We start from the raw sequence: 12,942 nt of genomic DNA on the forward strand, positions 1-12,942 counted from the left end.
ACGAATATCTTGTTCCCTTTTTCTCTCTTCCCCCAAAATTCTGAAAAATAATTACCTTATTAAGCACCTAGTACACCTAACTAAACTTGGCATTCCCATATATTAATTTGGACTACAGGAAATCAAACATTTGCTATTCAAGTCTCTACCCTCCCTTGAAGAAGCCAATTAAGGTCAAAAGCGTCGGTAACAAGACATATGTTTTTTGAAAAACTCATATGGATTTATATGATAAACTTCTCATGTTATTGTACAATCTCGCAATCAGTTTGTGCTTTCCATGTTAAGTCACAAGTAGAATATATACTTTTATTCCAAAAAAGCCAAAATACAGTTTTTCTGTAGAGTTTATAGAATTCAGATAAGGTAAATGATTGGGAATCAATTTCACCTGCTTTCATACAATTGTAATACTAACAGGTGGATGGGAGGAGCAACAGAAAGCCAAGCCCCAAAAAGCAAATGGTTTTACCACAGACCATTTCTTCCTGACTGATTCTTTTTAATAAGTGTGAGTGTGGAGAATATCACAGAAGACAGGCCTTTACACAAAAACATAGATGGCCAAAAACCAAACCAAAGAACCATTATCCTCATTTTTGTGTGAAGGAGCTCCCTCAGAGCCCTACATGATGACCTCCAGTAAGCTACTGATCTATGATTGTACAGAAATGGTCAGCATTCTCTTTGCTTTCTTCTCACTCTGATTCCTCCAGTCACCCTGTAAGCATATGTGCATGTGGCGCACCTGATTGGCTTATGATGTATGGTGCTGCTACTTCATCTCTAAACCTGTGTATTTCTGTACAGGGAATTACTAAAGGCTGACGCTAATTTATATTTAGAAAATACATTATTACCTTTTTTTTTTTTTTTAAAAGAGCGTTAAATTTGTTTTTCTTATATTTTCAGCCTTATTGTTTTCCCTGGATGTTCTCTTTATTACTGCCTTGTGCCACCTTCTTTTTGGTTTCAATAATTTTTATTATTTTCATTTAAGTTAACAATATACAAATTCATCTTTAGTACACAAAAGTAAGAAGGAAGGCACCTTGACAGATTTAGTAATATCCAATCATTACCAGGTATTCAGCAATTATTATTAACACCCTTAACATTCCCATTCTTCTTTTAAAATTACCCTCATCCATTCAAATTTATATTATTCATTTTTATCTCTTACTTTAAACCTTCCTAAAAGGGAGAGGAGCAAGAAAGAGAAAAAAACTGAGTATCCAATCTATTAAACATATCCCTTAATTAATATTTACATAGATATAAAAGTGAATAAAATGAAAAATTCATAGGAGAAGTGATTCTTACTACCTTAACTCAAAAAAGGAGAAAAAAAAAGGCGAATATGAATCTAAATACTTTCTGAAATTTTGCCATATTTATCGTTACGAATAGCTCTCATTTTCTCATTAGCCATGAACCACTTTAACTTGGTTTAACTTGTTCCACACTCGGTTTAGAAGACGTCCACGCTTTTGCCAGCACCATCTTTGCTGATGTAAATAAGCGTGTCAATATTATAAACTGCAAGTTATTGCAGCCTAATAGTTGTAGATTCAAAAAAGCCTCTTCCGGGCATTTTGGAAAAGATTTACCTATTAAAGTGTATGCCATCTGGTAGATTTGTATCCAGTATCTTTTGACATTGGGACAACTCCACCAGATATGATATGAAGTTCCAACTCCATTACATCCTCTAAAACATTTTTTAGTATAGGTTTTGCCATGAATACCGGTACCAAGTACCACTGCATCATTAATTTATATTTTGCCTCAAGTGTCTCCCATATTGTGCCACCATCTCCCGAATTTGTTCCCACTTCTTCTGTTCTAAATTGCGACCTAGTTCCTTTTCCCAAGAGTGTACATATTTAGGAACACCCTTCGTATATTCCTTAATCAAATTGTCATATAATACTGATATCACCGCTTTTGCCATGGCACCACATATACATATTTGCTCAAAGGCACTCAAGGGTCCACCATTCTCACCATTCTTCTGTTTTGATTGGATAACATTTTTAATTTGCAAATATTTCACAATTGGAGATTCTAAATTTATTGCTGAAGTCTTTAAATCTCTTTTGAATCTAGGAAGTGATAAATTCTATACATTCCCATGTCCTTCCCGGTAAGAACAGGGGGTTTCCAAATATTAAAGCAATTGGTGTCTGCGGGGACATCAGTCCATAGCTTTTCCTAGTTTGGTCTTATATCTGCAAAGAATGATTAGGAATAGGGTTATCTATATTTTCCCTTTAAGATTTAGGAGTCCAAAGAACATTCTCTATTGACAAGTCCACCAATCCTTGTTTCTGGAGCTGTACCCATAATAGTATCTTCTCCTGTTCATGATACATTATTAGAGGAGCAATTTGGGCAGCCACGTAATAATAGTATAGTTGGGGGACTGCCAAACCCCCTCTCTCTTTCTGCCGATATAGGACCTTTCTAGAAATTCTAGGTTTCTTTGAGCCCAATACATATGTTAACATTTTCTGTTGTAAGGTATCCAATATCTTGGAAAAAATTTTTACTGCTAAGACTCACACTAAATACAAAAATTTGGGCAGCCATGTCATTTTAGTTGACGCTATTCTCCCCAGCAACGATATATTTTTTTTTTTTCCACGAGTCCAGAAGCATTATCAAGTGCCTACATATACTTGGTATATTTGCATCTTCCAGCTTATCATAAGTAGATGTAATATTAACCACCTGGGCGTTACACTGAGGTCTAGATTTCTGTACCCAAAAGCGTTACAGTTTTTCATTAATTTTTTTTTTTTTAATTGTAGACCTGTAACTTACAGAAATATGTCTGAACAGGGTTCTAGTAGATATCATGAATATAAAAAAAGTTTGAAACACACAATCATGTAAAAAAAAAAATACTTTTAATAAAATTAAAATACACAAAAATCAGCTTAAACAAGAATACACAAAATTTTGAATTTCCCGCCCCGCCTCCCTCCCGCACCGACGCATGCAGCGACGTCACCGGGAAACCCCGGCGATCGTCACTGCACTCGCTGGCTGAAGCCGGAAGACGTGTCCGGAGGAGCTGCGGGGAGAAGGTGAGTATTTTTTTTTTTCGATCGACGCTGGTTTATCGCAGCGGGGACCAGGTAAGTGAGGGGAAATTAGGTAGGGAGAAAAGTTCGGGCTTATCGATAGTTGTAACTTTTTTTAGCCCGAACCAAGGTCGGGGTTATTGGTTGGGTGGTTAATTCCCAAGTAACGTAAACATCTTTCTTCCCATTTAATGGGAAATGTTTTCTGCAATAGTTTTACCATATCACTAGATAGTGTAATATTTAAGGCTTTACTTTTCCCACTATTTACTTGTAGTCCGTGAAATTTCTGAAACTGTGTCAATAAAGAGATTAAATTCCGTAGAGACACTAATGGATTAGCTATAAATAGCAGATCATCGTCCGCAAATAAACTCAATTTACGATGGTGGTCTCCCACTTTTACCCGTATCATGGTGGTTTCGTATAGCCTGTGCCAATGTCTCGTTTGCCAGAGCAAACAATAATGGTGAAAGTGGGCATCCTTGTCTTGTACCCCTATTTATATAAAAGTGGGGAGAACGATACCCTTATATATTGTATAAAGGCTTTAGGTGTTGCATATAACGAGCTAACCCATTTACAAAAATGGGGACCAAATCCCCAATACCTCAACATTCGTATCAGATATGGCCACGTCACCGCATCAAACACCTTTTTAAACTCGGGAACATAGCTGGTTGTTTAAGCTTATGGGCGTAATAGGTTAAATTCATCATCCTACGGATATTATCTCCCGGCTGTCTCCCCGGAATAAACCCTGTTCGATCAGACACAATTAATGACTCTATTCCCCGGCCCAGCCTCGACGCCAGCACCGTAGCCAGCAATTTGGCATTGAGGTTGAGCAGGGAAATAGGCCTATAATTGGACCAAATTGTAGTGTCAGTGTCTGGTTTCGGCAGCATACAGCTGTACAGAGATTTAATTGTGTCTTCACTAATTCCAGGCATCTTCCCAGATCACTACTAGGCGAAGCCTGAATTTGTATTCGAAGCGCCTTATTTTCCTGTTCTATTTGGGCCTGTTGGAGTAAACCCTGCTTTTTAAGGCAAGATGCTATTTGTATAAATAGACCTCCAATTACCGTTCTATGAGCTGCCTATAATACCGCGGCCGATACTCCTGAATCATTGTTTAATCTAAACTATTCTAACAATGCTTCTCTTATTTACTGTTTTACCTGATTATCAATAAGTAAAGAGTCATTCAGTGTCCATTTAAAAAAGGAGGGCTTGGGGTACAAAGAAGAAAATTTTACACAAACTGCATCATGATCTGACCACAAAATTGGCTCAATAGTACTACAAGACACTGAAGGAAGATTTTCAATTGGAACAAAGATGTGATCTATACGTGACATGGTTTTGTGTGCATAGGAGTAATGTGTGTATCCTCTATCTTCAGGGTGTTTCTCTCGCCACACATCCACCAAAGATTCTGAGCACAATAAATCGATTAGTGCTCTTGTAGAGGCTGTCTCCCCATAGAGCACAGATATATCCAGTCCGCTATTTTTATCTTTTCTAGGTATTAAGGGAATATTAGAGTTGCCACATACAATTAAAAACACCCTGCGCTTGCCTTTGTAGCATCTAAAACAAATGCATAAAAATGGTATCTGATTTTCATTAGGTGCATAATAATAGGTAGCTATTGTTACTCTTATATCGTTAAGGTTGCATAAAAAAATGAAGTATCCACCTTTGGAATCTACAGATTTTGCCTCTAATACAAATGGCACTCCTTTTCTAAAACCTACCAAAACCCCTCTGCGCTTATATGAAGAATTATCCATGTACACTGTTGTAGTAAGTAGTATGAAATATGTAATAAGTAGTATGAAAATACTTAAGACAGGAAGATGAAGGAAATGGGTCTCCTGTAAACATACTACCGTATTTTTCGGACTATAAGACGCTCCGGCCTATAAGACGCACCCAATTTTAAAGGAGAGCGTTCTAATTCTGTCAGTTTTTTTTATGCAAAAAGATCCTATTTTTTTTTTTTTTGTATATAAATATTTGTTTATATTGTGGGCCTGTATTTCTTAGGATTAACTCCCAGGTATAATAATTATACTTATTTATTATATTATAATCATAAATTTTAATATAATACAAAATTATAAATCATAATTTTTTGCATTTTTAGTAGGCATTTTGGGTGTGGTAGATTTTGAAGCAGGGTGCTGTACAAAGTCCAACATCACAGTGAGGACAGTCGAATCTGGTTTCTTTGCTTTTCTTCCTTCCTCTGTCATCATTGCTGGGTAGAATGTCATGGCTTGGTCAGCTCTATCGACACCTTCTATTGTGTTGTAGTCAATCACCATCTGTGGCTTCATCACTTCTTTCCCTCGTTTTGTGTGTACCAGAACAGTAGAGGCATCATGGACAGTACTCATCAGGCACACATCTTTCTTGTCACGACATTTCAAGGCTATCATCTTGCCTTTCTGGCAGACAACAATTTCTCTTGTCTTCAGCTTCCCTTGTGCAAACGGTGATGGCAGGTTGCACCAGTTAGCCCTAATGGTTCCATACGCATCTGTTCTGTGTTGCAGAAGGAACTCATAAAGCTCAGGAGAGGTGTAGAAATTGTCAGTTGTGACACAATAGCCCTGATTTAGCAATGGCTGAATGAGGGATAGCACTGAAGATGTTGCCAATCTATAATGGCTGTATCTGGGGTTGAACTGTGTCCATTTTCCAGTGTACAGTACTGTATTCCAGATGTAGCCAGATGAGGATTCACATAGCATATACGTTTTCACGCCAAATTGTGCCCTCTTGGATGCAATGTACTTCACCTAGCTGAGCCTCCCCTTGTAAGCCATTAGACTTTCGTCAATGCTGACATCTCTTTCTGGCACATAGTTTTGCTGGAAATTTTGTAGAATCATCTTAGACACTTCCCAAATTTTCTTGAGTTTTGGTGCAGGATGGGTAGTCTCATCAAATTCTTCATTGTTTGCTAAGTGCAGCTACTTCATTAGGAGGGAAAAGTGGTACTCTGGCATGACTGTGCCAAAGAATGGAGTGGCAAGCATTTTTTTTTTGGCCAATTCCCCCAGTCTGCACGGGTTTCCCCACAACTCCCTGCAGGATCACCAAGCCCAAGAACAGCCAAATGTCATCCTTGTTCACAGGTTCCCACTTTCTGCTTCTTGCAAACCTCAGGTGTGGAGCACCTTGTTGTTGTCCAGCATACCTGCATAAAACAAAGTAAAAAAGGTATTTTAGGATATGTTCTTTTATAGTGTGATGAAGGTTGCAAGTAATATGTTAGCAAACAGAGCAGCATATATGTTTGCATTAAAAAAGTAGCAAAAAATTTCAAAAAGTTAGCAAACACAGAGCAGCACCCGTTGGCATAAAAAAAATTGAAAAAGTTAGCAAACACAAAGCAGCATACATGTTTGCATAAAAAAAAAATTAGCAAAAACTTTCAAAAAGTTAGCACAGAGCAGCACACATGTTGGCATGAAAAAATTTAAAGTTAGCAAACACAGCAGCACACATGTGAGTCCATAGGTTTTTTCTTTAAATAATGCATAGAAATATAATGCCTTAATGAAGAGATTGGGACCTTTTTTTATCCTGATCTACATTCTATCTGGATTCTGTACCCATACCAGTTGAAATACATTATTGCACCCTGAAATTCTCAAGGTTTAATTCAGTATGTCATGCTATAAAAATATTTTGATCTCACTTATAAAGCCTCTGCATAGTTTCAGGAGATACCTCTTTAGCTTATTTATATATATATGTAGACATGTAAGCTTTTGGGAAAATTCCCCTAAGCAAATATGAAGATGCTATACAAATAAAATGAAAAATATTAAACTTCTATATGCACGCACAGTATACATGAAGGGAAGTGTTTGAAATATTCATAAATTGTTAAATGTTACGCTTTAACCATCGACAATGTGCTTTATAATCATATCAGTTGTCAGTCTTAGGTTTGTTAATTTGCAACAGGTTACTGAGTTTAAGAGAGTAGATTATAGTTTAAAATGTGTGTTTTACCTGATGTCAGTATTTTGTTACAGAATTTTTAGCTGAATAGCAGGATTACTATAAGAGCTACTTTATCTTGTATCTCTCCAGTTCAAGGCAGAAGCTATTGTCTTTGTGTAATAAACAGACCCCTGTTTATAGACTGGAAGTCTTTTAAAGACTGGCACATAAAGAAATATTTTTATGTGCATTGAGTGAGGTTTGGACCTTTTCCCAAGATTAAAGTGGGGAAAATATAATGTGCATTTCAGTGTCTTAAAGCAAATTTTGTAGAATGTTTCTGTTGTTTCCTTTGGATTTCTTCAAATCTACTGCAGCTTTGGATTTGTGAGAATATACAGTGTGTGGCCCTGATTCATCAAGCAAAATCGGAAGCTCGCTCGCGCATTCGTATTCACGATCCGAAATCGGAAGCCGTCGCGCTATTCAACAACTGAATGAGCTCGCTGCCAGGACCGCTCATTCCCGGCAGTTTTACACTAGTGAGCTTGCATTAAAAGTCACTGTTCCCCTAAAAAAGCATTTTTTCTAATGGCACACATATTACCCTTAGCCCTGAAAAAAAAATGTTTGCGCTGTTTAAATGTTTTAAACATTTATGTGCGCTAAGAAAAAAGCATATTTTAAAATCACTTATTTCTTTCCTGTTGGGCAAGAGTTAACCGAGTTCAGCTCCTCTACATAGGCACCTATCTAAAGGCGTACGATGCCTGATTGGAGGACCAGGCTCGGGGAAATTATTGCGACTTTCCATGGGCGAAGGCTCGGCTTTGCCATCTGACTAGATTTTCCCACAGAAGTCACAAGCACACGCACGTTCTTGTTTGCTTCTTATAAGTAAATATATGTATGTGTGTGTGTGTGTGTATATATATATATATATATATATATATTTATAATTGTAATGACTATAAAATGTTGTTGTTTGTTTTCTGGGGGTTTGTTATGTGATCTCCTTTCCAATCTCCCAGGACACACAGTTTAAAAAGACAGTTGTGATTGTTTTTAAGCTGTTCCTTCCTCTGAATTATTTGTAAAGCTAAAAACAGCACAATTGCCTTATTTGTTTGATGCGCATAGTTGTGCGCCAAACTTAAGGAGCTTGTAGCTCATAGTTGTGCGCCCCGGCGGACCCGCTACTTGAACTGTTTTATCAGTTGAAAAATGCACGGCACTTTTGCACAGTCCTCATTAACGTACGTTTGTATTTTTTTTGTGTATTTTGCATGTTTTGCTTCATATGCATTCATGTATGTTGAGACATGAATGCACATAAAGCCAAACCAGTATGTATGCATTTAGATGTGTGTACATATACATAAAAAAGACAAATTAGAAGAAGAAATAGGCAAAGAGGGCTTTTTGGACCCTTTTGCTTCACATTGAAAAGATTGCCCATTTCTTCCCATGATTTTGGATATCATGGGCTTGGCTACAAGCAACATTTATGGAGGATATTGCTTCTGGTTAAAAGAAGGAATCCACCTTTATGTGCTTCCACTACCAAGCTGAGGGGAGTAAGTCAATTATATATAGTGAGCCAACATCTAAAATGCCATTCAAATCTGCAAAAGCACCCTGAAGGGATGGAAAAGCAAGAAAACGTTTGGCACAAAGTGGATTTGGCCTTGGAACTTTGATATAATATACTATTTGTTTTGTGTAAACACCTAAATAATGCATGCACTCCAGTATTTATGAGCATTAGGTTAAGCAACAACACAACATCTGTTCATTTCTAAGAGTGCGAGACCCTGCTTGTGAGCTTGGCAATCAATGTGCTTTGATGGAATGTGCTTGGAAACCTGGACCTCCTTCCATCACCATCAGGTGTTAGAATGAGTATGCAACTAATTGACAACCAGTGTAGACAGCAAGTGGAAGTGTGTTTGTATAGAATAGGGCCAAGATCAGGCAGCACAGCACAATGACAACAAACCTATAACACAAGTTTAAATGAACACAGGAGTTGTGTGGGGACAAATCAACAGGAGTGCAAATGTCAGGCTATAAAAAAAACAAAAAAAAAGAAATAAAATCATGACAATTCAGAAAAGGAATATGTACATATTACATTCAAATACCAATATGTTACAAAGGCAACTAGGGGGTTAAGTAGGAGTTTGGTGTGGAATCCATGCAGACATTTGTACTCAATGCTTGTGGAAAAAATGACAACACATTGCTGAGGAATTGCTAAACTAGAGAAACTGGCATTACAAACCAGGCACAAAAACATTTCAGCAACAGATGAAGCTAACAAATAATGAGGATTACAAAAAATCACATCAATGCATACCATTCAAGCAAACTTACCTGTCCCCCCGCCCCCCAAACACACACACACACACACACCAACCAGTCCAGTTAAAATAGTACTAATTAAAATGCATATGTATTGCAAAAGTGTATGCATAAGTGAAATCACTAAATGCTCCTTAATACATGTATTATAACATGTTTGCCTATAATCCTTTACTAAAATATTTGATTTCTCTAAAGTCAAACTGGAACAAAATTATCCAGCTTGATAGAAATAAGTTTGCAGTGTTGCAACCAAAAGAAAAAGTAACAAGAAGTGCAACAAATGTAACTATAAATGAAGCAAGTTTGTGATGGAGTAGAATATAACATAAAAAAGTAACACTTACAAAAAAAAAGAAATTCAAGCATTAAAGATTCAAACTGACCTGTAAAATGGACTGGAGAACACAGAACAGTGCGCAGGTGTGCGCTAAACAATTGCTATCACCTCATCATTGAGGTTAACATCCCCTGAATTGCGGAGCTGAAAATTAATAGCCTTAATTGGCGTATTCGCGATCTTTGCGGGAGACCGGCAGGCGAGTTCACTAGAACTCGGACCCAACTCGCGGTAATAGACTTCGCCGTCCGGCGCGTAAATACGCGCATCGAGCGTACGCGCATTTCATTGATGAATCAGGGCCGGTATGTCAATCTCTCTAGCTTTGATATTTAGGTGGAAGTCTTCTTCTTGATATAGACTATAATATAGTTAATTTCCTCTGTAAATTCTGTGAAATATGTCTAGTTTAAAAATGAATAAAGTTTGGTTACTAAAAAATCTTTATTTACATTTCACTACAATTGGGGCATGCAGTTGCCAAACATCTAGATGAAGGCAATGATTCTCATATTCACTCTGATCAATTGATACATGGTAGCTTTCATTAAAGCAGGGACTTTTCTTTTCTGGTCTTGGAATTCTTGCACAAATGGCTGCTGATACAATACAAATGACACAAAGGTTGTAATATTTTACCTTTCCTTGAAAAGAATTCTCCTGTAGAAGATTCTGGTTCAGTCTGGGAAATGAGGTAATAACCTTGAATTTACCTCCTACATGTCCAGGCATTCCTGAGACAAATTTTCTTCACTGCTGGGAGATGTACCTTTGAATCAAATCTTCTCTCTATATGAATATTTCTGTTGTACTGACCTGCCAATTTCCTCACAGTGGCAGTGATCCAGGCAGCATGATTGCCAAGAGCTGCAACATTTTTACATAGCTTTGATTGTTAATGATCAAATTAATCCAGACAACTTAAATTTTTTTAAACAAATTTTTTATGCAACCCATTATGCACTAAAACAAGAATTTTTTTTCCTAACAATGAGTTTACAGTGCAATTGTGTGACTATATTTTGCCAATAAAGGGAATCTATAATGTATTCTAATTACAATTTTTGCCTTTGGTAAAATTCTAACATATTTGAAAAAAAAATATTTAATGTTCAGGCAATTTGTAAATGGTTTTGTTTAGTATTTTAGGAAACATGTTTGTCTTTTTAAATTAGCTTGAATTTAGCCTTAAAGCTCCAGGCACGTATGAAATACAAATAACAAAAGCTTTGCAATTATTAGTACATTTATATTTTTAAGTCAAAGAATGTAAGTATCTACTTTTGACTTGATATTAGCCTTTTACAGTCCCTGTACAGCAAAGCCCTGACTAGGAAAGGAAGAAGCAGTACAAAATTGTCTGTTATGCTGCTCATATTCAAAAAAGAAACCTTCTGATAGTATGGGAGCAGAAAAAGATAAAAGTTCATAAAGTGCAGTTTCTCTTTTCACTGTCCAGCCACAAGACTTAACAATTTCTTAACTGTAGCAAAGAAAAATTCAGGCTGTGCTTTCAGCAAAGCAGTACAAAACTCAGAAGTAGATGGACAAATCTACATATTTGTTAGCAAGTAAAACCACTTCCATATAAGCATTTCAGCTGTTTATTTAGCCTTCTGTTTTTAGATTTAAAATAGCCGTACACTTTACAGTAAAAGCATTTAATGTTCCTAGCTACATGCATAGTTTATGATTATCAGGGCATTCTTTTCTTTTATCAGATTCCAATAAAATGTAACACATAAACACTGCTGCCAGTATTGGCTGTGAATTGCGATAGGCCTTGTGCTCCTTTGGTTCATGCAAGGAGTGGCAGAAACTTATCTCAGCACTTGTTTTCCTTAGTGGGGATGAAGTAAAAAAGTAAAATAAATACTTACCTTGAGTTTGTGTACTGTACACATGTGTGCTGCCATTTATCGTTAATTGAACACAAATTGAAATCAGCGTTCATTTAGTAAAACACACCACATGCCTATAGTTTAAATGAGCACTCCCCCGTAGGATTATTTTTCAGGGGATGCCATCACCTTCTTTCTAACATGATCTCAGAAAATGTGGAGTACCTGATATCTTACAAGACTGGTGCCCTAGCACAGTGTAGGTGCTTCTTCTTGCAAGGTTTTAGAGTACTCATTTCCCATGGAACTCACTGAAAAGCTGTGGGTGGGAGCCCAGAGGAAGGTAAGTCCTTACAGGTGATTTTTTTTTATTATTATTATTGCTGTTTTACTTTGTGTTTTTTTGGCTAATACCAGTAAAGGTTCATGGGTAAAATGGTGCTCAACCAAGTTAAATTCTTTTCAGCTATACCCTATCATTTCCTTAATCTAGAAATGCAGATAAAGGTTATTTCCTGTGTATTTTCATTTTTAGGGTGTACATCTCTGTAAATTGTTAAACTATATATCTATTTATTTATTTTAATTCAATTCTTTCTTTTGCATTTCTTTTAAAATGCAATATATGCTTTAGATTTTATTTTGTCTCTCATCTGGAGTTATTGCTCATTTTAAAATAATTTTTGCCTTAAATTACATTTTTTCTGTTTTTCAGTGTTGCTGCTAATCATAAGCAAAACCTGATGACTGTAGCCAACCTTGGAGTAGTTTTTGGGCCCACGCTTTTGCGTCCCCAAGAGGAAACTGTAGCAGCCATCATGGACATCAAATTCCAGAATATTGTTATTGAAATAATTATTGAAAGCCATGAGAAGGTAAAATATTGCTAAGAAACAAATATATATGTTATACTATTTGATTCTTTCTTGATCATAAGCAATAATTGATGTAATTTGTCAAACAGTTCCCTGATGCTTTGTACAACTGTAACAAAGCAGACTGCAAGGTGCTACATGAGTTTGTGGCCTGAGTACCTGTGTGATGGCTTTAGAGGGCTAAGATAGTGTCTCAGAAATGTACAGTTAGATTCAAATACTTCAGAATTACTCTTGATGTTACTTTAGAATTCTGAGCTCTGGGTTCATCTACTATTGCAGTTGGCTCTATCTACCTTTTTTGAGTGTTCAAATGATCCTTTTAATCCAGTTTTTATCCAGTTTTAATTCTGCCAGCAATTTAATTAAAACCCTTAGTTTGGCTAATAATTGTTTGTGTATGTATTACATAAAACTGTTTTACAAAAGTCTGTGGTTTGTAATAGTTCTGTTTTTCTGATCTGT

The 12,942-nt window shown here is 36.5% G+C and overlaps 1 protein-coding gene across 3 annotated transcripts in view; it reads left to right on the forward strand.

Moving 5' to 3' along the window:
- ARHGAP26 (Rho GTPase activating protein 26) overlaps positions 1–12,942 on the forward strand; it is a 405,537-nt gene that overhangs the window by 257,663 nt on the left and 134,932 nt on the right. For all 3 annotated transcript variants that reach the window (XR_011919418.1, XM_072400904.1, XM_072400903.1), the window contains one exon: positions 12,318–12,477. Coding sequence is in view for 2 of the 3 variants with exons in the window: in XM_072400904.1 (XP_072257005.1) it covers positions 12,318–12,477 (160 nt within the window). In the remaining variant the exon portion in view is untranslated. The remainder of the gene's footprint in view (positions 1–12,317; positions 12,478–12,942) is intronic.

The sequence above is a fragment of the Pyxicephalus adspersus genome, chromosome 2 (assembly GCF_032062135.1).
Source record: "Pyxicephalus adspersus chromosome 2, UCB_Pads_2.0, whole genome shotgun sequence".
In the NCBI taxonomy this organism is placed as follows: Eukaryota; Metazoa; Chordata; class Amphibia; order Anura; family Pyxicephalidae; genus Pyxicephalus; species Pyxicephalus adspersus.